Genomic DNA, 25,958 nt, shown 5'->3' with positions numbered 1-25,958 from the left:
AAAATCCTCAACAAAATTCCAGCAAACAGAAACCAACAACATATTAAAAAGACTATACATCATGATCAAGTTGTAATAAATGGTCAAATTTCATTCTTTTTGTGGCTAATATTTCATTGCATGTATCGATATGTATACTATTCTTTATCTATTCATTTTAATGCATACTTAGGTTGCTTCCACATCTTGGCTATTGTAGATAATGCTGCTACAAACATTGGGGTGTGTGTATCTTTTCAAATTAGCATTTTTGTTTTCTTTGGCTATATACTCAGAAGTGGATGATGGATCATATGGTAGTTCTCTTTTTAGTTTTTTGAGGAACCTCCATACTGCTTTCCATACAGGGTGTACCAATTTACATTTCCACCAACAATGTACTGAAATTCCCTTTTCACCACATCCATACCAATATTTGTTATTTGTAGTCTAGCTGTGGCCTTTTCTTTTCCACCTTGAGAACTTTCTTTAACATTTGTTATACAGTTGGTTTGATAATGCTGAATTATTTTAGGTTTTGTTTGTCTGTAAAGATTTGATTTCTCCATCAAATATGAATGAGAGCCTTGTTGGTTAGAGGATTCTTGATAGTTGGTTTTTCACTTTCATCGCTGTTTTTTGATTTGTAATAATATATGATTTTATTTGCCTTTAACAGTAGACAAAATTGTTAACTCATAACTCACATGCCATTTGAACAGAAAACACCACATTCAAATGCATCACGTTTTCTAGTCTTTGTCACCATCTTAACAGCATTCTATTTTGACAGTTAAATTGAAATGTGCTTTCGATTCCATAGAACTTTTTAAGCGTGAATTCTTAAATTTTCTTACAACAAAATCTACAAAAGTGTATATAGCAAATATTAGCTGTTGCTGCTGCTGCTGCTAAGTCACTTCAGTCGTGTCCAACTCTGTGCGACTCCATAGACGGCAGCCCACCAGGCTCCCCCGTCCCTGGGATTCTCCATACAAGAACACTGGAGTAGGGTGCCATTTCCTTCTCCAATGCATGAAAGTGAAAAGTGAAAGTGAAGTCGCTCAGTCATGTCCGACTCATCGAGACCCGATAGACTGCAGGCTACCAGGCTCCTCTGTCCATGGGATTTTCCAGGCAAGAGTACTGGAGTGGGGTGCCATCGCCTTCTCCGAATATTAGCTATAGTTATTTTAAATTATTGTTACTATTATTATCTTTAGCATTCTTCTTAAAGAGATAAGGAAACTGAATGGTTAAGTGAATTGGTTAAAATTCTTCAGTTTATAACAGGAACAGAACACAGTGTTGAATCCAGGTCCTTTGTTTTAAACATTCAAAATGTATTAATTGGCTATGAAATTGGAGTTAAATGAAATAATAGCACAACATTCATTACGTTGTTTAACTCTTGTCTTCTGAAAAACTGTAATCTATGTTTCTCAGTGCCATTGTTGATCTAGATAAAGCATATACACAAACTCCAGAAACACTGAAGAAAGACAGGTGCAGACAGTAGGTAACAAAAGAAATATTTGGAAGAATTACAAGCTAAATTTATTATATAATTATTAGTCATATAAAGTTTTCACCTTCTAAGCAGTGGAATCTTCAAATAAGATTCAAACTTCAGATCATTTGTGAGAAGGTCAAATAGTAGTTAAAGTGAATCGAATTAAGAGCAGTGGAGTTGTACTCTTAGGCTAGATGTTTGCTGCCTTGGATAAGTTCAAGTCACTATAGACTAATTCCTTCATTTTTATTTTATTTTTTAAATTAATATATTTATTTTAGTTGGAGGCTAATTACTTTACAGTATTGTAGTGGTTTTTGATATACATTGACATGAATCAAGCCAGGCTTCAGCAATACATGAACCATGAACTTCTAGATGTTCAAGCTGGTTTTAGAAAAGGCAGAGGAACCAGAGATCAAATTGCCAACATCCGCTGGATCATCAAAAAAGCAAGAGAGTTCCAGAAAAACATCTATTTCTGCTTTACTGACTATACCAAAGCCTTTGACTCTGTGGATCACAATAAACTGTGGAAAATTCTGAAAGGGATGGGAATACCAGATCACCTGACCTGCCTCTTGAGAATCTTGTATGCAGGTCAGGAAGCAACAGTTAGAACTGGACATGGAACAACAGACTGGTTCCAAATAGGAAAAGGAGTACGTCAAGGCTGTATATTGTCACCTTGCTTATTTAACTTATATGCAGAGTACATCATGAGAAACGCTGGGCTGGAAGAAGCACAAGCTGGAATCAAGATTACCAGAAGAAATATCAATAACCTCAGATATGCAGATGACACCACCCTTATGGCAGAAAGTGAAGAAGAACTAAAGAGCCTCTTGATGAAAGTGAAAGAGGAGAGTGAAAAATTTGGCTTAAAGCTCAACATTCAGAAAACTAAGATCATGGCATCTGGTCCCATCACTTCATGGCAAATAGATGGGGAAACAGTGGCTGACTGTATTTTTTGGAGCTCCAAAATCACTTCAGATGGTGATTGCAGCCATGAAATTAAAAGACAGTTACTCCTTGGAAGGAAAATTATAACCAACCTAGACAGCATATTAAAAAGCAAAGACATTACTTTGTCAACAAAGGTCCGTCTAGTCAAGTCTATGGTTTTTCCAGTGGTCATGTATGGGTGTGAGAGTTGAGCTATAAAGAAAGCTGAGCGCCGAAGAATTGATGCTTTTCAACTGTGGTGTTGGAGAAGACTTGAGAGTCCCTTGGAGTGCAAGGAGATCCAACCAGTCCATCCTAAAGGAGATCAGTCCTGGGTGTTCATTGGAAGGACTGATGTTGAAGCTGAAACTCCAATGCTTTGGCCACCTGATGCGAAGAGCTGAATTATTGGAAAAGACCCTGATGTTGGGAAAGATTGAGGGCAGGAGGAGAAGGGGACGACAGAGGATGAGATGGTTGGATGGCACCACTGACTCGATGGACATGAGTTTGGGTAAAATCTGGGAGTTGGTGATGGACAGGGAGGCCTGGTGTGCTGCGATTCATGGGGTCACAAAGAGTCGGACACGACTGAGTGACTGAACTGAACTGAACTGACATGAATCAACCATGGGTGTAGTGTGTTCCCCATCCTGAATCCCCCTCCCACTTCCCTCCCCATTCCATCCCTCAGGGTTGTCCCAGTGCACCAGCTTTGAGTGCCCTGTTTCATGCATTGAACTTGGACTCGTGATCTATTTCACATATGGTAATATACATGTTTCAATGCTATTCTCTCAAATCATCCCACCCTCGCCTTCTCCCACAGAGTCCAAAAGTCTGTTCTTTATATCTGTGTCTCTTTTGCTGTCTTGCTTATAAGGTGGTCATTACCATCTTTCTAAATTCCATATATACACATTAATATACTGCATTGGTGTTTTTCTTTCTGACTTACTTCACTCTGTATCATAGGCTCCAGTTTCATCCACCTCTCAAACTAATTTAAATGCATTCTTTTAATAGCTGAGTAATATTCCATTGTGTATGTGTGTGTGTATATATATATATATATATATATATATATATATATATATATACCACAGCTTTCTTATCCATTCATCTGCTGATGACATCTAGGTTGCTTCCATGTCTTAGTTATTGTAAACTGTGCTGTGATGAACATTGGGGTACAAGTGTCTTTTTCAGTTCTGGTTTCCTTGGTGTGTATGCCCAGCAGTGGATGGTACGGTTGTATGGTAAGAATTAGACTAAGAAATATTGTTGTTTTGTTGTTCAGTCACTAAGTTGTGTCTGACTCTTTGCAACTTCATGGACTGAAGGCTCCTCTCTCCTACACTATCTCCCGGAGTTTGCTCAAATTCTTGTCCATTGACTTGGTGATGCTATGTAATCATCTCATCCCCTACCACCTCTTCTCCTTTTGCCTTCAGTCTTTCCTAGCATCAAGGTCTTTTCCAATGAGTTGGCTTTTCACATTAGGTAGCCAAACTTTTGGAATTTCAGCTTCAGCATCAGTCCTTCCATTAAATATTCAGGGTTGCTTTCCTTTAGGATTGACTGGTTTGATCTTGCAGTCCGAGAGACTCTCAAGAGTCTTCTCTGCCCCCACAATTCAAAAACATCCATTCTTTGGTACTCAACTTTCTTTATAGGCTAACTCTCACATCCATATATGACTACTGGAAAAACCATAGCTTTGACTATATGGATCTTTGTTGTCAAATTACGTCTGCTTTTTAATACATTGTCTAGATTTGTCATAGCTTTCCTTCCAAGGAACAAGCCTCTTTTAATTTCATGGCTACATTCACCATCTGCCATGATTTGGGAGCCCAAGAAAATAAAATCTGTCACTGTTCCCATTTTTCCCCCTTCTGTTTGCCATGAAGTGATGGGACCAGATGCCATGATCTTAGTTTTTTGAATACTGAGTTTCAAGCCAGCGTTTCACTCTTTTCCTTCACCTTCATCAAGAGACTCTTTAGTTTCTCTTCACTTTCTGCCATTATAGTGGTATCATCTGCATATCTGAGGTTGTTGATATTTCTCCTGGCAACCTTGATTCCAGCTTGTGATTCACCCATCCTGGCATTTCCCATAATGTAATCTACATATAAGACAAATAAGCAAAGTGGGAAAATATACAGCCTTGACATACTCCTTTTCCAATTTTGAACCAGTCAGTTAAAAGATTCTAACTGTTGCCTCTTGACCTGCATACAGATTTCTCAAGATTTGGTCTGGTACTCCCATCTTTTTAAGAATTTCCACAGTTTGTTGTCATCCATGGAATCAAAGCTTTAACGTAGTCAGTGAAGCAGAATGAGATGTTTTTCTGGAATTCCGTTGCTTTTTATATGATCCAGTGGATGTTGGCAATTTGATCTCTGGCTCCTCTTCCTTTTCTAAACACAGCTTGTATATAAATTGAGATCTGGAAGTTCTCAATTAATGTGCTGCTGAAGTCAACCTTGAAGGATTTTGAGCATAACCTTTATAGCATGTGAAATGAGCACAATTGTATGGTAGTTTTAACATTCTTTGGCATTACTCTTCTTTGGTACTGGAATGAAAACTGACCTTTTCCAGTCTTGTGGCCATTGCTGACTTTTCCAAATTTGCTGACATATTGATTGCAACACTTTAACAGCATCAAGAAACATCAGTGCTCCTTAACTCCAAAGTTTTGTGACTTTTTTTTTTAAAGCTCAATAAACTTCTCAGAGAATTTATCAGAAATGTACCAGAGAATTAACACTAATACTTCAAGCCCTAATTCCTGAATGCCTCTTACTAAATTGTTTAAACCTCAATTTCCTCAACTGTAAAACTGGGATAACATTACCATTTCACCACTTTAAATATCTCTCTTCTGGCCTTTAGAGTTTCTGCTGAAAAATCATCTGATGTTCTTAAGAATATTCTCTTGTATGTTACCTGTTGCCTGTAATATTTTCTCCTTGTTTTAATTTTTGTCAACTTGATTACTAAGTATCTTGGCAAGTTTCCTCCTTGGCATAACCCTGTTTGGGACTCTCAGCACTTCCTCATCCTTGAATATTTTCTTTCCCATGTTAGTGAGGTTTTTGACTATTATCTCTTCAAATATTTTCTCAGTTCCTTTCTCTCCCTCTTTTCCTTCTGTTGTTGTTCAGTAGCTAAGTCATATCTGACTGTTTGCAACCCCATGAACTGCAGCACCCGAGGCTTCCCTGTCCTTCACTATCACTTGAAGTTTGCTCAAACTCATGTCCATTAAAGTAGTGATACCATCCAACCATCTCATCCTCTGTCACCCACTTCTCCTCCTGCCATCAATCTTTCCCAGCATCAGGGTCTTTTCCAGTGAGTTGGCTCTTCACATCAGGTGGCCAAATTATTGGAGCTTCAGCTTCAGCATCAGCTCTTTCAATGAATATTCAGGATTGATTTCCTTCAGAATTGACTGGTTTGATGTCCTTGCTGTCCAAGGAATTTTCAAGTGTCTTCTCCAGCACCACAATTCAAAAGCATCAATTCCTCAGTACTCAGCTTTCTTTATGGTCCAACTCTCATTTCCTCCTCCATGGGATCTTCCTAACCCAGGGATCAAAGGCACATCTCCTGCATTGGCGGGCAGATTCTTTACCATTGAGCCACCTGGGAGGTCAGGAAGTTCTTAATGACTCAAATAACTATGATGTTGTGGTCACTCACCTAGGCCAGACATCCTGGAGTGTGAAGTCAAGTGGACCTTAAGAAGCATTAATACAAACAAAGCTAATGGAGGTGATAGAATTCCAGCTGAACTATTTAAAATCCAAAAGATGATGCTGTTAAAGTGCTGTACTCAATATGTCAGCAAATTTGGAAACTCAGGAATGGCCACAGGACTGGAATAGGTCAGTTTTCATTTCAATCCCCAAAAAGGGCAATGACAAAGAATATTCCAACTGCTGTACATTTGCACTGATTTACAGGATAGCTAGGTTATGCTCAAAATCCTTCAAGCTAGGTTTCAGTAGTACGTGCACCGAGAACTTCCAGATGTACAGAGTTTCAAAGAGGCAGAGGAACTAGAGATTAAATTGCCAACATTCATAGGATCATGAAGGGATTTTCAAAAAAACATCTGCTTCTGCTTCATTAACCACACTAAGCCTTGACTGTGTAGATCACAAAAAGCTGTGGAAAATTCTTAAAGAGATAGCAATACCAAACCACCTTACCTGACTCCTGAGAAATCTGTATGCAGGTCAAGAAGTAACAGTTAGAACCGGACATGGAACAACTGATTGGTTCCAAATTAGGAAAGGAGCACGTCAAGTCTGTATATTGTCATCCTGCTTATTCAACTTCTATGCAGAGAGCATCATGCAAAAATGCCAGGCTGGATGAATCACAACCTGGAATCAAGTTTGCAGGGAGGAATATCAACAACCTCAGATATCCAGATGATACCACTCTAATGGAAGAAAGGGAAAAAGAACTTAACAGCCTCTTGATGGAGGTGAAAGAGGAGAATGAAAAGACTGGCTTGAAACTCAGTATTAAAAATTATGGCATCCAGTCCCACCACTTCATTGCAAATAGAAGGGGAGAAAGTGGAAGCAGTGACAGATTTTATTTTCTTGGGCTCTAAAATCACTGCGGATGGTGACTGCAGCCATGAAATTAAAATATGCTTGCTCCTTGGAAGGAAAGCTATGAAATTAAAAACCTAGGCAGCATATTGAGATTTCCTGGTGGCGCTAGTGGTAAAGAACCCTCCTGCCAATGCAGAAGATATAAGAGATGGCAGTTCGACCCCTGGACTGGGAAGATTCCCTGGAGGAGGACATGACAACCCACTCCAATATTCTTGCCTGGAGAATCCCATGGACAGAAGAGCTTTGTGGGCTACAGTCCAGGGTTGCAAAGAGTCGGAAAAGACTGAAGCAATTTAGCACACACACAGACAGCATGTTAAAAAGCAGAGACATCATTTTGCTGACAAAGGTCAGTATAGTCAAAGCTATGGTTTTCCCAGTAGTCATGTACAGATGTGAGAGTCGGACCAGAAAGTAGTCTGAGGGCCAAAGAATTGATGCTTTTGAACTGTGGTACTGTGGAAGACTCTTGAGATTCCCTTGGACTAAAAGAAATCAACCCTGAATGTTCATTGGAAGGACTGTTGCTGAAGCTCCAATACTTTAGCCATCTGATTTGCATAGCCAACTCATTGCAAAATACCCTGATGTTGGGAAATATTGAAGGCAAAAGGAGAAAGGGGCTGTGGAGGCTAAGATGGTTAGTTAGTATCACTGACTTAATGGGCATGTGTCTGAAAAAACTCTGGGAGATAGTTGAGGACAGAGGACCCTGGCATGCTATAGTCCATGAGGTCACAAAGAGTTGGACATGACTTAGTGACTGAACAACAAAAACAACAATGACTAATGATACGGAGCATCTTTTCTTGTGGTTATTGCACATTGGTACAACTCCTTTACCCGTTTTTAAGTCAGTTGTTTATTTTGTTCAGTTGTAAGAATTTTATATATCCTAGATACAAGCCCTTTATTACATATATGATATTTTCATCTGTTTTGTAGGTTGTGTTTTCACTTTCTTGATAGTACTTTTTCATACACAAAGGTTTATATTTTTGATCACATTCAATTTATCTCTTCTTTCATTGTTTGTGTTTTGGTATTGTCTGTTTGCCAAATTGAAAGTCATGAGTATCTGCCCCTGTGTTTTTTGTAACAGTTTTTAAACAATAGTTTTAGCTATTAGGTTGAGTTTTTCAATCTAAGTTACTTTTTTTACATATTGCAAGTTGAGTTCATCTTTATTCTCTTTCATGTGAATATCCAGTTATCTCAACAGTACTAATGCAAAAGAGACTTCGTTCCTGATTTGTCATAGAATTCTTGTCAAAAATAAATTCACCATTACTCACAATTGTATTATATTCTTCTATATATCTATCCTTTGCTAATACCACACAATTTGGTAGTTTTGAAATTGAGAAGTATAAGTGTTCTAATCTAGTTCTTTATCAAGGCTGTTTTGGCTATTCAAGGTCCTTTGCAATTCTATATAAATTTTACAGTTTAGCTTTTTTATTTCTGCAAAAAGTGCTATTGATATTTCAAAAATGTTAGAGCTAATAAACAGATTCAACAAAGTTTCAGGATACAAAGCCAACATACAATAATCAGTGGTATGTCTACAAACTGGTAATAAACAATCAAAAAGGAAATGAAGAAAACCATTCCATTTACATTAGAATTAAAATAATAAAATGCTTATGAATAAATTTAAACAAGAAGTGCAACACGTATACTGACTGTTACAAAAGATTGCTGAAAGAAATTAAAGAAGAGATAGGTAAGTAGGAAAACATCCTATGTTCAGGGATTGGAAGAGTATTTTGTTAATACCTAAAACAGTCTGTAGGTTCAATGCAATAGTGAAAGTGTAAGTTGCTCAGTCACGTCCCACGCTTTGCAACCCCACGGGCTATACAGCCCATGGAATTCTCCAGGCCAGAATACTGGAGTGGGTAGCCTTTGCCTTCTCCAGGGGTTCTTCCCAACCCAGGGATCAAACCGGGGTGTCCTGCATTGCAGGCAGATATATTTGCCTATATACATACATAAATATATATATATATTTCCCAGCATCAGCATCAGTGTCTTGTCTGATTTTGGGGTGCTTTTTGGTTTTCAAAGGGATTCCTTGGTTTTCTTCATTTCCTTTTTGATTATTTATTACTGATTTGTAGATATACCACTGATTATTGTTATGTTGGCTTTGTATCCTGAAACTTTGTTGAATGTTTATTAGCTCTAACATTTCTTTTTTTCATGGAATCTTTTGGATTTTCTGTACATAAGATCTGTGAGTAAAGATAGTTTTTCTTCTTCCTATCCAATGCGGTTGCCTTTTATTTCTTTATCTTGTCTAATTTTCATGAATATAAGATCAGTGTTGAATAGAAGTGGGAGAGTGGACATTCTTATTTTGTTCTTGATCACTAAGGAAAGCTTTCTGTCCTTCACCCTGAGTGTGATTTTTAGTTGTGGGTTTTTTTTAAATAGATGATCTTTTATAGGGGATCTTTTTTTGATTAAGAAAGTGCCCTTTTTTTTTACCATTTTGTTGAGATTTTAAAATTTTCAATATTGAAATTGAAGTGTTGGATATTATTAAATACTCTTTCTGCATCAATTAAATAAACATGCCACTTTTTAAATTCTGTTTTTTTGTTTTGTAGAAGTATGAGTAACAAAAGTATATATTTTAAAAGTATGTAACAATACGACTTGATGATTTTATATCCATAAGTGAAATAATCATCATATTCAAGCTAATTAACACATACAACACCATGTGCTGTGCCATGCTTAGTCACTCAGTTTTGTCCAACTCTTTGTGACCCCTTGGACAGTAGCCCACCAGGCTCCTCTGTCCATGGGGATTCTACAGGCAAGAATACTGGAGTGGGTTGCCATGCCCTCCTCCAGGGGATCTTCCCAGCTCACGGATCGAACCCAGGTCTCCCACAATGCAGACGGATTCTTTACCATCTGAGTCACCAGGAAAGCCCATGAATACTGGAGTGGATAGCCTATCCCTTCTCCAGGGGAACTTCCTGACCCAGGAATTGAACTGGGGTCTCCTGCATTGTAGGCGGAATATTTACCAGCTGAGCTACCATAGTTACTTTGTGTGTGTGTGTTAAGAACACTTAGAACTTTCATGTCAATGTATGGCAAAAACCACCACAGTATTGTAAAATAATTAGCCTCCAATTAAAATAAATTAATTAATTTAAATTTTAAAATAAATAATTAATTACAGTAGAAAAAAAGAACTACTTTCTTAGGAAATTTCAAGCATATTTAAATTATTAACTATATTCACTACACTGTACATGAGCTACACAGAATTTATTCATCTTATAGCTGAAAGCTTGAATCCTTTGACAAACATCTTTCCATTTCCCCCAAACCACAGCCCTTAACAAACACTGTTAACATGTAAGTGAGATCATACAATATTTCTCTTTCTGTGTCTGACTTATTTCACTTAATATAATGTGTCCTTCAGATTTATCCGTGTTGTTGCAAATGGCAAGATTTCTTTATCTTTGTGGCTGAATAATATTTCATTGTGAATATATATACCACAATTTCTTTATTTGTCTGTTGATAGATACTTAGATAGTTTTTATATCTTGGCTATTTTGAAAAGTGCTACAGTGAACATGGGAGTGCAGATACCTCTTAAAAGTCCTGTTTTCTTTTTATGTATATATATATATATACACATATATATGTATATATGTGTATATATATATATATCTATCTACTTAGTTGGATCGCTGGAACATATGTTTTAAATTTTTGAGAAACTTTATACTATTATTCACAGTGGCGGTACCAGTTTGTATTCCCACCAACAATGCACCATGGTCAAGAAAATAATATTTAGGAAAGAAATGTTATTTTAACATTAACAGTAAAATGGAGTAAAATGGATAGTGTGTCTACATTAAAATAAGTTCAAGTTCATTTTATGTATCCTGATATAATTAAATCATGTAAGTAGGAACTTATAGTTCCATATATATTTCCATTGTTTTACTTTGAGTTATTTAAGATAATTATATGTAAGTGCATATAATACTGAGCATATACTCATAATACTCAGCATATAATGCTGAGTCTGCTTCTCTGGCATTATTACCTATTAAAAGGGCTCAGCAAGTAGTTTTCACCAATAGAATAGTCTAAAGCTGCCTCCAAATTAAACGCTGTAGGAGTTTTCAAGGAAATTGTTAGTATGAATGAAGAAACAACATATAGTATGTTTCTCTTGTATTTGACTATACATTTAACCAGCACATTAAAATGTTTACATATAACTCAAAAATACAAAAACACCTCCAAACCACCATATGACACATAGATCTAACAAAGTATATGTGGTCAGAGATTCCATAAAATATTTAAAGATGGACTTGCTTTCCTTCTATGGAAAATGTAGAAAGCGTTTTGAAAGGCCATTGTTTTCAGAGGCTGTTGTTCAATGTATACACTTAAGATACAATAGTATAGTGTTATAATAAATCCTGTATTATCAATTCAAATTGGATTTCACAAGTTGGTAAATGCTTTTACAAATGCTTTGACAATGTTATAGAAAGTGCATCTTTTTACTTTCCATTTTTATTCAGTGTAATTATTTGGTGTTTATACAGTTAAAAAATTAAAAGCAGCCAAATATTAAACAATATGTATATTAAAATTTTAGGTTGTAGTTTGTATTTTAAAATAAACAGCTTCCTATTGTTTGCTTCAAGCTCTAATAACAGCATAAAGAGAAGCACATTCAAAATACTGATTTACTTTGATAGTGAAGGATTGTTCTTTGAAGATTAATGAAAGTAGCTGCTGCTGCTAAGTGGCATCAGTCGTGTCCGACTCTGTGCGACCCCATAGATGGCAGCCCACCAGGCTCCGCCGTCCCTGGGATTCTCCAGGCAAGAATACTGGAGTGGGTTGCCATTTACTTCTCCAGTGCATGAAAGTGAAAAGTGAAAGTGAAGTCCTTCAGTCGTGCCCAACTCTTCGTGACCCCATGGACTGTAGCCTACCAGGCTCCTCCGTCCATGGAATTTTCCAGGCAAGAGTACTGGAGTAGGTTGCCATTGCCTTCTCCAGTGAAAGTAGACATGACCCATTAAGTTGAAGTGTACTATTTAAAATACTCAATATGCCTTCTCCAATGAAAGTAGACATGACCCATTAAGTTGAAGTGTACTATTTAAAATACTCAATAGTTTACATAAAATTTTAAAATATATTTTTACTATTTTATTTTTTCTCTACTGTCTCTTCTTTGTGGTGCATGGGCCTTCTCTAGTTGCACAGCACAGGCTCTAGAGCATGGGGGCTTCAACGATTGTGGCACATGGGCTTAGGTCCTCCCCTCCATGCCCCGCAAAACCTGTGTACCCTACATAGTATGGCAGATTCTTAACTGCTGGACCACCAGGAAAGTCTTAAAATATATTTATTAAAGAGCTAAACAGCTGTATTCACTGATAGCAATGCTATACCTACTTGATGATGACTTGAAACAAAACAAATTCCCTTAAGGAAAAAATGCTATAGTTATTTTTATCTAAATTTACTTTTAGTCCATGGTCTAGTAGCATTTTCCTCTTAATACAATACTCCTTTCCTATAAGGCAGTTCCTGGGAGCTAGACTGCTCTAGGTAATGAGAGAGTTAAGGTAAAGAGTAATTGCTTGCAGTTTAAATAGATAGTAACTTTTTGTTCTGGCTTAGTGAGCTAATCTAATGAGTTGTGTCTAAAAACAGGCAATTCTTTAAAAGGTTCTAGTTTCTTTATTATCTGCAATCTTTGGAAATTAATAGTATGGAACTACAAAATTAGCAAATGTATTGAAATCTGTGTACAAATTACTTCTAATTTCAAGCTCTCATGTGATAGTGTTTTTTTTTTTTAAGTGGCTCCTTTTTTTTAAAAGTGGTTCCAAAGATAGTTATATTCAATTTTATTTTTTTAAAAAGGAAACTTCTCATTTTAAATCACTTCTGCCTCATAGCTTGATTTCTTTTTTTTAAATAAATTTATTTATTTTAGTTGGGGGCTAATTACTTTACAATATTGTAGTGGTTTTTGCCATACATTGACATGAATCAGCCATGGGTTTACATGTGTTCCCCATACTGAACACCCCTCCCACCTCCCTCCCCATCCCATCCCTCTGGGTCATCCCATTGCCCCAGCCCTGAGCATTTGTCTCATGCATCGAACCTGGAATAGTGTTCTGTTTCACATATGATAATATACATGTTTCAATGCTATTCTCTCAGAACGTCCCACCCTCACCTTCTCCCTCAGAGTCCATAAGACTGTTCTAGGCATCTGTGCCTCTTATTCTGTCTCGAATAGGGTTATCATTACCATCTTTCAAATTCCATATATATGCATTAGTATACTGTATTGGTGTTTTTCTTTCTGGCTTACTTCACTCTGTATAATGGGCTCCAGTTTCATCCATCTCAATAGAACTGATTCAAATGTATTCTTTTTAATGGCTGAGTAATATTCCATTGTGTATATGTACCACAGCTTCCTTATCCATTCGTCTGTGGTTTATTTAACAGGTCTTAGTCATGGACTTTTCCAAGGTGAAATTTTATATTTCCCTCTCATAGCTTCTGGTTGTCAGAAATCCCATGTTTTCCTTTACTGAAGGAGTTTGGTCCTGCTGATGTTAGTGTTTGTCTAACATTTTTCCCCATCTTTATTTTTAGGAGGTATTTCCTCTGATTTGCTCTCTTCATCTTCTTTAAAAGCTGCTGCTACTGAAAGGATTTATTCGAGCAAGAGTTGAAACAGCTTTGTTAGTTCAGGCATACTTGATACAACTCTCATAAACAAGCTGATGCTTTCTTTCTCTGTTGTCTGACTACCAAATCCAAACTTGCAGATCTTTATAAGCATTGTTGAGAAATGAAGTTTCTCCTTCAGCTCATTGCTTCTCAGCACTTCTCAACTGGCACTTTGTCCCGTTACTCCAGAGGCTTTAGCTAGCTGTGGGTTCTCAGGCTTTTCTCCCTCCTTCCTGCCCATGATTTTCCCCACCACAGCCATGCCAAGGACTCTAGCATTTCTTTTTGATTCTTTCTTATCCATCTCTCCACATTATCAGTCTGTTCTTGCATGCTGTGTACTCTTTCCATTAAAGGCCTTATGTTAATCATGGTTTTCAATAGTCCTGGTTTATTTTTTAATTAATTAATTAATTTTAATTGGAGGCTAATTACTTTATAATATTATAGTGATTTTTGCCATACATTGACATGAATCAACCATGGGTGTACCTGTGTTCCCCATCCTGAACCCTCCTCCCACCTCCCTCCCCATCCCAGTGCCCCAGCCCTGAGCACCCTGTCTCATGCATCGAACCTGGACTGGTGATCTGTTTCACATATGATAATATACATGTTTCAATGCTATAATAGTCCTGGTTTAATATTTCCAACATTTTGTATATCAGAGTCTGATTCTGATGCTGCTTTAGTTTCTTCCAACCATGTTTTTTTTCCCTTTAGTATGCTGTATAAATTTTTGTTAAAATGTGTACATGAGAGTCTAGGGAAAAGGAAATGTAGTAAATAGGACAATAGTGACGTAGAGGTAAGGTGTAGTGGGGAGAGAAAGCATTCCATAGTACTATGATTGGGCTTTAGTCTTGCGATGAGCTTATGTTGCTGATCTATGAAATCATCAGTGCTTCTTGATTTTTTCCTCTTTAGAAGAGACCAGATGACTAGAGCAGGTTGGACTTTTTCTTCCCCTAGGTAGGTTATGCTCTGGTAAAATCCTTTCTCACGAATCAGGCCTGATTAAGAATAGAATGCTCTGGCACATTTCAAAATGGTTCCTTCTTCCCTTCTTCCATGATTCCTGGAAGCACGAGGGGAGTTTTCTCGTATGTTTGCTGTGAGAAACTGATATGGATCTTGGCGGTAAAGTGACAAAAACATGAATTCACAAGTTCCTTATGACTTGAACATCCCTGGACTTTTTAATTCTTTAGACTTGTCCTAGTAAGGCCCCAGCAATTTGTTAATTATAGTTTAGGATTTTCTACTCTAGTACTGGATCTAATCTAGTACTGGAGTTGGTGATGGACAGGGAGGCCTGGCGTGCTGCGATTCATGGGGTCGCAAAGAGTCAGACACGTATGAGTGACTGAACTGAACTGAACTGGATCTTTTAGAGATTCTGTGTAGAGTTTCTACTCCATTAAATTATATTCTCTGTATTTGCCTATCTGCCTCTCCAGTTTTAGGGACAGTGTGTTGCCCTGTGACCTCACTTATCTGATCAATCTAAGAAGAGTTGTAGACTTTTCAGTTCAGCTTCCTACTTGTTAGGATGGAGTGGTGACTTCTAAGTTCTTTTTTCAAACCGGAAACTGGAAGCTGAACCTTATTTTTTTATATTGATGAATACCTTTCCAATTTTATATATCCTGCTGGTTATTTTGATGGAAATCAGCATGAGAGAGAATGGAGAGATAGGACCACCATCTCAAGAAATAGGTCTGCTTATTGCTTTGAGTCTTATTTTATGGACTTCTGATGATTGCTTATTTTTGTTTCAATCATCTACCAACATTTTTATCAACATGTTTGGCTCTAGGCAGAGACTCCTTTCACTACTACTTCATTATCTTTTTGAGCAACCTAAAATTTAGAGTATCAGAAAGTAGTAAGTAGTATCTATAGCTAGAGAATATCAGTGCACTTTTCTTCATTGTTTAATTATAAAGCTGATGGGTAATTTTGTTTTAGTCACATTTGGGCACCTGAAGTAACTATCTCCTATTATATTTCAGAATATGGTGCTAAGTGGAATAACTTCTTGTCACGAGTGAGCCCAGATGATGAACTCACTCTTGCTCATATTATGGGAATGCTTTTATTTGATGCCTTCTTATATGGCCTTCTGACCTGGTATATAGATGCTGTCTTTCCAGGAAAGTACGGTGTGCCCAAGCCATGGTATTTCTTTATGCAGGTAAGTTCTAATTATTTCTGTTATTGAGAGAAACTCCAGTTCTTATATACTGAATTTGTTGAAGAGTGAACATTATTTCATCTTAACACCCTCCACACAGTCTTATGATACTAATACAGCTTTAATTCATTCTCAACTAAAGCCGTTATGAGTTAACTTTGTAACATGTATAATAGAGTTAAATGGTTTTCTATTAAAAATCTGTATCTGAAGGAATGTGTGGTAAGGTCCTTAGACCCTAGTAAGGAGATTACAAATTATGTCAGATATCTGGTTACCATTGTATGCTTTTTTTCTACTATTAGTCCAAATTACTTAGAATCAAAGCCATAGCCACTGATGCGAAGAATTGACTCATTTGAAAAGACCCTGATATTGGGAATGATTGAAGGCAGGAGGAGAAGGGGATGACAGAGGATGAGATGGTTGGACGGCATCATCGACTCAATGGACAAGAGTTTGAGTAAACTCTGGGAGTTGGTGATGGACAGGAAGCCTGGCATACTGCATTCCATGGGGTCACAAAAAGTCATACACGACTGAGCGACTAAACTGAACTGAACTAAACTGAACTGAAAGCCATAGCAAAATGGGGAACATTTCTATCTGTCCTCCATTTTCAATCCTGTTCTTTATCATTCTGTGGTTTAAAGCAAGTGATTCTCACAACACCTCTGCATTTTTTCTTTTTTTAAATTAATTAATTTATTTAACTGGAGGATAATTACAATATTGTGGTGGTTTTTGCCATATCAGCATGAATCAGCCATGGGTACACATGTGTTCCCCCATCCTGAACCACTCCCACCTCCCTCCCCACCCTATCCCTCTGGGTTGCCCCAGAGCACCGGCTTTGAGTGCCCTGCTTCATGTATCTGCACTTTTAAAAATTATTGAGCTCCCCAAGGAACTTCAGTGTCGATCATATCTGTTAGTATTTATCATATTTAGAAATTAAAACTGAGGAATTTAGAAAATATTTATCAATTTATTTAAATATATCCCCAATAAACCTGTTATATATTGAACTATGTAACATTTTGGTGGAAAAAACTATTTTCAAAATTAAAAAGTAATTAATGAGAATAGTGTCATGTTTTATATTTTTCAAGTATCTTTCATGTTTGCTTAATTGAAGATGACTGGATTCTCATTGGATAGTGAGTATCTGACTCTGCATTCAATCTGTTGCATTGTTGTTTTGTTTAAAATATTTGAAAAAAATGCAGCCTTACATAGGCATGTAGTTTTTAAAAGGTGGCATATTTTGTTAGCCTTGAGTTTATGTATGCTTGTTCACTAAAACTTAACTGATCATCATTTACTAGCAATTGATTAAAGTTGGAATCTGAAAACATATTACTGAACATTTCTTAATCTGTTAAAATAATACCCATTAGTATATCTTTCAAATTGAATAAATATTTAACCAAGCATAAGTTTGTCATAACTTACCTTGATTATTTGGAAAAGATTCATTCACTAACACATATCTTCTAAGTGATGACACATTTCTTTATTACATCATCAAAGGTTCACATTTATTAATAGGAATATGATGTCACCAAGGTATTTTTGCCAGAACTGGAAATACGTTACACAATAGTGGATAAAAATTTTTAAAAATTTTACTTTTCAGCAGAAACCTCAATTTTTTTCATTGGTGACAAATATTGTCAGTTCTTTTTCTTGAAATGAAGCACTGCTTTATTAATTTGTAAGAAAGATGTCTATTAGATATCCAAGTCTTGATTAACTATAATTTTTATGACTATCATCCTCTCAGTAAAAATGCCTTCCTATTTTAAAAAGTGGCTAGTTGACCCCACAACACAATGACAAAAAATTTAGGGCTCCCATTATATTTTGATCTGCTACAGAAATGCATTGTGTATATTTCTGCTTTCATTACACAGAATAATAAAAATTCATATTCAAGGAGTAAGACTTAGAAAATTACTTTTACTCCTTCCTCAATGATGCAATTAAATGAAACAATTTTTTTTACTGTGTCTAGTTGTGAAAAAATTATGTTTAGTACAGTTTTATACTACTGTTTGATTTGTTTTAAGGCATCACAGTTTTTCTCAATATTGTTTTTACACCATCAATGAAAATATCAACAGTGTAAAAAGGGAAATAATGTATTTTATTTTTTATTTGTTTTACTTTTTATGGAGTTATAATTGATGTATAATATTATATAAATTTCAGATATACAACATAGTGATTCACAGTTTTAGAAGTTATACTCCATTTATAGTTATAGAATATTTGTCTTATTCCATATACTACACAATATATCTTGTAGATTGTTTTATAAACTAAAGGTGTGTACCACTTATTTCCCTACCCCTATATTTCCCCTTTCCACTTCCCTCTACCCACTGGTAACCACTAGCTTGTTCTCTATATTTGTGAGCCTGCTTCTTTAATGTTATATTCACTAGTTTGTTGTATTTTTTATATTCCACATATAAGTGATATCATACAGTGTTTATATTTCTCTTTCTGATTTGTTTCACTTAAGATAGTGTCCTCCAAGTCCATTAGTGTTGATACAAATGACAAATTTTCATATTCACATATATGTATATATATAGGAATACTTTATCTATACTTTAGGGCTTCCCTGATAGCTCATCTGGTCAAGAATACACCTGCAATGCAGGAGGCCCCAGTTCGATTCCTGAGTTGGGAAGATTCCCTGGAAAAGGGATAGGCTACCCACTCCAGTGTTCTTCGGCTTCCCTTGTTGCTCAGCTGGTAAAGAATCTGCCTGCAATGCGGGAGAGCTGGGTTCAATCCCTGGGTTGGGAAGATCCCCTGGAGAAGGGAAAGGCTACCCACTCCAATATTCTGGCCTGGAGAAGTCCATGGACAGTCCATGGGGTCACAAAGAGTCGGACACGACTGAGCGACTTCCACTTCACTATCTATACTTTATTCATCATGTTGATGAATACTTAGGTTGTTTCCATATCTTGGTATTTGCAAATTATGCTGTATGAACATTGGGGGGGTGCATGTATATTTTCAAATTAGTGCTTTTCTTTTGTGGGGATATGTACCCAGGAGTGGAATGCTGGGTTGTATGTTAGTTGTATTTTTAGTTTTTGGAGAAACCTTTACAGTGTTTTCCATAGTGGCTGCACCAATTTACATTCCTGACAACAGAATAGGAGGGTTCCCTTTCCTCCACATCCTCACCAACATTTGTTATTTGTGTTCTTTTTGATGATAGCTATTCTGACAGATGTGAGGTGATATCTCATTGTGGTTCTGATTTGCATTTCCCTGATGATTAACAATGTTGACCATCTTTTCATGTGCCTGTTGGCCATCTGTATATCTTGTATGCAAAACTGTGTATTCAGTTCTTCTGCCCATTTTTTTATTTGGGCTGCTTGTTTTTCTGATGTTGAGTAATATGAGCTGGTTTTTTTTTTTTTAATATTAACCCTTTATTAGTTATACAATTTGTAAGGACTTTCTCCCATTCAGTGGGTTGTCTTTTTGCTTGTTGATGGTTTCCTTTGCTCTACAAAATTTTTTGAGTGATTATGTCCCATTTGTTTACTTTTGCATTTGTTTCTTCTGGCTTGGGAAAGAGATCCAAAAAATACTGTTATCATTTATGTCAAAGTGTTCTTCTTATATTTTCTATTAGGAGTTTTATGGTTTCCAGTCTTATATTTAGGTATTTAATCCATTTTGAGTTTCTTTTTGTATATGGTATTAGAAAGCATTCTAATCTCATTTATTTTACATATAGCTCTCCAGTTTTCCCAGTACCACTTATTGAAGAGACTTCTCTCTAGTACAGTCTTAACCTCCTTTGTCATAGATTATTTGACCATAACTGTGTGGGTTTATTTCTAGGCTCTCTATTCTGTTTGATTGATTTATATGGCCATTTTTGTGTCAGTACTATACTGTCTTGATAACTGTAGTTTCACAGCCTAGTCTAAAGTGAGGGAATATGATAGTTCTATCTCTGTTCTTTCTCAAATTGTATTGGCTCTTAGGGGTTTTTGTGTTTCTATACAGATTTGAAATTTGTTGTTCTAGTTCTGTGAAAAAATGTCATTGGTATTTTGATAGAGATTCCATTGGATCTGTACATTGCCCTGGGGAGTATGGTCATTTTAAAAATATTAATTCTTCTAACTCATGAACAAAGGATATCTTTCCATTTATTTGTGTTGCCTTTAATTTTTTAATGATATATTATAGTTTTATTAGGATAGATCTTTTACCTCCTTACATAGGTTTATTCCTAGGTATTTTATTGTCTTTGATGCAGTTGTAAATGGGCTGATTTTCTTAATTTACTTTTCTGAGTATTGATTGCAACAGGCTTCTATATGTTAATTTTGTAGCAGGCAACTTTACATAATTTATTAATGAGCCTTAGTAGCTTTCTGATAGCAACTTTAGGATTTTCTATGTATAATATGTAATCTGAAAATAGTGAGTTTTCTTTCTTTTCAATTTGGATTCTTTTCATTTCTTTTTATTCTCTGATTGCTGTGGCTAGGACTTTTAGTACTACATAGAATAAAAGTGGTTATTGTGGAATCCTTGTCTTGTTCCTGCTTTCAGCTTTTCATTGTTGAATATGATGTCAGCTTTTTATATATGGCCTGGATTATTGTTGAGATGGACTCTGGGAGTTGGTGATGGACAGGAGGCCTGGCGTGCTGCAGTTCGTGGGGTCGCGAAGAGTCAGACACGACTGAGCGACTGAACTGAACTGAACTGATGTTGCCACTATACCCATTTTCTAGAGAGTTTTCTTTTTTTATCATAAATGGAATTCTAATTTTGTCAAAATATTTTCTCCATTTATTGAGATTATATGTTTTTTCTTTTTCAGTTTGTTAATGGAGTGTATCATATCGATTGATATGTGTAAATAGAACCATACCTATGTCCCTAGGATAAATCCCACTTGATCATTGTGTATGATCTTTTTAATGTATTGTTAGCTTCAGGGTCTGGGAGGATGAGAAAATGAGGAGGTGGTGGCTAAAACCATCAACTAGATAGAGGTAATGTTGTTGTTGTTCAATTGCTAAGTCGTATCTGACTCTTTGTGACCCCATGCACTGTAGCACACCAGTTTGCTCAAATTCATGTCCATTGAGTCAGTGATGCCATCTAACCTTCTCATCCTCTACTGCCCCCTTTTCCTTTTGCCTTCAACCTTTCTCAGCCTCAGGGTCTTTTCTAATGAGATGGCTCTTTGCATCAGGTGGGCAAAGTATTGGAGCTTCAGCTTCAGCAACATTGGGTGCATCGATGTTTAAAATTATATCTTCTTCGATTGATTCCTTGATCACTATGTAGTATCCTTCTTTGTCTCATAACACTCTTTATTATAGAGTCTGTTTTGTGTGATAAAATGTCACTACTCTGGCTTTCTTTTGATACCTACTTGCATGGAACACCTTTTTTCAATTCCTTCGCTTTCAGCCTATGTGTGTGTCTACATCTGAAGCGAGTCTCATAAGAAGATATACAGGTCTTGTTCCTTGTTCGTGTTACCATTCAGCCACTCTGTGTCTTTTGGTTAGAGCATCTAGTCTATTTACATTTAAGGTAATCATTGATATGTATGTTCTTATTGCTATTTTGTTAATGCTTTGGGTTTGTTTTTGAAGTTCTTTTCTTCTGACTTTTTTTCCTTTATTCTTTTATGATAGATTTTTGGTTTGCGGTTACCATGAGGTTACCATCTGCACATATATATTTATATAGATGTATACTATATATAGTATATATATGTATATATATATATATATATATAATTTGGATGGAGGAGCCTGGTAGGCTACAGCCCATGGGATCACAAAGAGTCGGACACGACTGAGTGACTTCACTATCAGTATATACAATTCCACGGGCAGAGGACCTGGTGGGGTCACAAAGAGTTGGACAAGACTGAGCTAATAACTTCCACTTTCATATATACATATATATACACACACAAACCCACACATGTAATTACTGATCGCTTAATTTCAAATGCATTTTAAAAATCCTGCATCGTACTCTCCTCCCCTCATGATTACTGTTTTTGATATTATATTTTACATCTCATTATTTTCTGTATCTCTTTTCTGCTTATTGTGGATAATCTTATGGGAGTTTTCTTGAATGTTATGCGTTGCTTTCCCCATGCTGCTTTTAATACTTTCTATCTTTAATTTTGTCATTTTAGTTACAATGTGTTTTGGTGTGTTCCTCTTTGAATTCATCCTGTATGAGATTCTCTGCACTTACTGGTTTTGGAAAACTGTTTCTTTGCCCAGGTTAGGGGATTTTTTTACCTATTATGTCTCCAGATATGTTTATTCCCTTTTTCCCTCTCTCTTCTCCTTCAGGGACCCCTGTAATGTGAATACTAGGATGCTTGATATTGTCTCAGAAGTATCATAAACTGTCCACATTGCCTTTCATTCTTTTCTTTTGTTAAGCATCAATGATTTCTGATACTCTGTCTTATTGATCTTTTTCTCCATATTATTTAGTCTACTGTTGATTCTTTCTAGTGTATTTTTCATTTCAGTTATTGTGTCCTTCATCTCTGTTTGGTAGCTCTTTATATTTTCTAATTCTTTGTTGAAAGTTTCTAACTTCTCTCTCTGTGCATCCATTCTTCTCTTTAGTTTTTTGATGATCTTTATGGTCATTATTCTAAAATTTTTCTCAAGTAGATTGTCTATTGCCCCTTCACCTAGTTCTTCTGGGTTTTTGTATTGTTTCTTCATTTGGAACATATTCCTCTGTCACATAATTTTCCCTAACTTGCTGTTTTTGTGTCTATGTACTTGATATAGAGCCAGCTTCCCTGCTGGCTCAGAGGGTAAAGCGTCTGCCCGCAATGCAAGAGACCCAGGTTCGAGCCCTGGGTCAAGAAGATCCCCTGGAGAAGGAAATGGCAACCCACTCCAGTACTCTTGCCTGGAAAATTCCATGGATGAAGGAACCTGGTGTGCTACAGTCCATGGGATCGCAAAGAGTTGGACACGACTGAGCAACTTCACTTCACTTGATATATTAGTTACATTTCTCAACATTGGAGAAGTGGCCTTGAAGGAGAAGTCTAATGCATCCCAGCAGCACGCTCACCTTTCATTACCAGAGCTATATGTTCCAGGTGTGCCCCCTATTTAGGCTGTGTGGGTCCTTCTGTTGTGGTGGGCTGATTACCATGGGTAATCTGGCAGGCTTTGTTAGCCTTGGTCTGGTTGGTTGCCAGGCCCTTCCTTGTGTAAGGGCTGTTGAACACTAGTTTCTGCGGCCAGAATCCATGGCTGGATTCTGAACTCTGTGGAGCCCTGGGCCTGTTGCTGGTTCATTGATAAGTGGAGTTGGATCCGGGAGATCCTGGGGCTGTTGCCCAGGATCACCTCACACTGGTGGGTGAGGCCAGGCCCTGGAGCTAGTGATGGTTCACTGGTAGGCAGAGTTAGGTCCTATGGTTTGGCTGTAGGACCCAGGGATCCCAGAGTTACTATTGGACTGTTGGTGACTGGGACCGGTTCCTGACACAGCTGTCTGTGGGATCTGGCATGTCTCAAAGCCTTGTTGACCTGTTACTGGGCACAGGGCCCAGCCAGTCCTAGCGCAGGTGCTGGCCTGCTGGTAGTTGGGCTCGGACCACTGGTGTGGGGCTGTGGTTTCCTGTGGTTAGTATCCACCCACTGCTGGGTGAGACTATTCCCAAGGCTAGAGCAGGATCACTGGTGGGCAGAGCTAGGGATTCTGGAGGTGATGCCTACCCACTTGTGAGTGCAGCTGGGCCCAGCTGCATGCTTCTGGGGGTCCTGCTTGTAGTGCCTGCACATGAATGTGTGGGGCCAGGTCCTGGGCCCCTAGCTGGGCAGGGATATACTGCTGGTGCTGTGGGCTCAGAAGGTCTGAAGGTAGACCATCTGCTGCCTAGTTGATTCCTACAGGCTGTTGGGCAAGGGCATGGCTGGGCCCTAAGGCTAATCAGCTAGAAGGAGGATTCCAAAATGGTGCTTGCCAGCAAGTGTTGATGTGGTACAATAAGCTCTCCCAAATGGTGCCACCATTGTCTGTATCCACAAGGTGAGCTGTAGTGGCCTCATGCCCTTCCAGGGGTCTCTCCAAGATTAGCAGACCCAGCAGCATTACCCAGGCTTCTTTCAAATTACTGCTTCTTCTCTGGGTCCTGGAGAATGTGATATTTTTTGTGTGCCCTCTAAAAGCGAAGCCCATTATACAGAGTGAAGTAAGCCAGAAAGAAAAACAACAATACAGTATACTAATGCATATATATGGAATTTGAAAGATGGTAACGATAACCCTATATGCAAGACAGAATAAGAGACACAGATGCATAGAACAATTTTATGGACTCTGAGGGAGAAGGTGAGGGTGGGACGTTCTGGGAGAATAGCATTGAAACATGTATATTATCATATGTGAAACAGAACACCATTCCATGTTCGATGCATGAGACAAGGGCTCAGGGCCGGGGCAGTGGGATGACCCAGAGGGGTGGGATGGGGAGGGAGGTGGGTGGGGGGTCCAGGAAGGGGAACACATGTAAACCCATGACTGATTCATGTCAATGTATGGCAAAAACTATTACAATATTGTAAAGTAATTAGCCCCCAACTAAAATAAATAAATTTATAAAAAATAAATAAATAAATAAATAAATAAAAGTGAAGTGTCTATTCCCCCTAGCCTCCTAAGACTTCTGAAAGTAAGTCCCACTGGCCTTCAAAACCAAACATTCTAGGAATTATTTTCTAGGAGTAGACCATAATGGAACAGAATATGAAAAAGAATACATATATTAAAGTGCTTTTATGAAAGCAATTTTGAACTCACAAACTCATTGAAAGGGTCTTAGCAATCTTTAAGGATCTTTAGACCACATGTCCAAATAAAGAGACTGACTCAGAATGATAGAATGCTTTTTGCTGAGCCATATTAAAGTGACATTTTAAATAGCATATTTTGTAATTATTCTGTAGGAATTAAAATTTTAGGCTATTTGCTTCCAAATTTCATTTCAAGTTATCTGCTGCAACCCATCTCAAAACTGAAGTGAAATGAATCAAAATGTTTTCAAGTTTAGGAACATTTTATTTTTCAGTCACATGATAGATTCTGTTTTTCTTCTTTTCTTAGAAAGGCTACTGGCTTGGAAAGCCTACAAGCATTAGGAAAAAGGAAGATTTGCATGTTATTAGTACAGTTCCAAATGCTTATTTTGAAGAAGAACCTGTTGGTTTGCCGGCCGGTATCAGGATTCAACATTTGTACAAGGTATTATTTACAGGTCTCTTTTCCCCTGTACTATTGAAAAGTAATGTACAACACATAGTAAATTAATTTTCTGATGCAGAGAGCTGACTCATTGGAAAAGACTCTGATGCTGGGAAAGACTGAAGGCAAAAGGAGAAGGTGGTGACAGAGGATAAGATGGTTAGATAGCATCACCAACTCAGTGGGCATGAATTTGAGCAGACCCCAGGAGATAGTGAAGGAGAGGGAAGCCTGGTGTGCTGCAGTCCATGTGGTTGCAAAGAGTCACAATTTAGCAACTGAAAAATAAAAATAACAAATGTTTGTCACTGGCCATAACCCTACTCCCATATGATGTTAATAAAAGGTTATAGTCAGCAGGCTTATTAATGAGGCAAAATGAAATTTATACAAATGAAATAAAAATTCATGTTTTCCTCCATTTACTTCTGAATAGAATTTGTCTTTGTATAGATGATAACTGTGTCTGCTACAATTCTTCCATCATAGGAGTTAATTTTTCATTGGAACTGTGAAGACTTGTTCTGTAAATATAAATTTCTGTTCACCACTCTGGCTTTACTTATTCTACAAGTTATATATT

At 37.2% G+C, this 25,958-nt stretch overlaps 1 protein-coding gene across 11 annotated transcripts in view; it reads left to right on the top strand.

The window, feature by feature from the left end:
- The window catches only part of LOC145531644 (phospholipid-transporting ATPase ABCA3-like), a 234,321-nt gene that overhangs the window by 73,096 nt on the left and 135,267 nt on the right, over window positions 1–25,958 (top strand). For all 11 annotated transcript variants that reach the window (XR_014072622.1, XR_014072623.1, XR_014072621.1 and 8 more), the window contains 2 exons: window positions 15,879–16,060; window positions 25,238–25,375. Coding sequence is in view for 8 of the 11 variants with exons in the window: in XM_081554592.1 (XP_081410718.1) it covers window positions 15,879–16,060; window positions 25,238–25,375 (320 nt within the window). In the remaining 3 variants the exon portion in view is untranslated. The remainder of the gene's footprint in view (window positions 1–15,878; window positions 16,061–25,237; window positions 25,376–25,958) is intronic.

Source organism: Giraffa tippelskirchi, chromosome 13, assembly GCF_054371585.1.
Source record: "Giraffa tippelskirchi isolate mGirTip1 chromosome 13, T2T-mGirTip1v1.2.pri, whole genome shotgun sequence".
NCBI classification, from domain to species: domain Eukaryota; kingdom Metazoa; phylum Chordata; class Mammalia; order Artiodactyla; family Giraffidae; genus Giraffa; species Giraffa tippelskirchi.
Note: the sequence above shows the minus strand (reverse complement) of the source record. Positions and strands in the feature narration are given on the sequence as shown.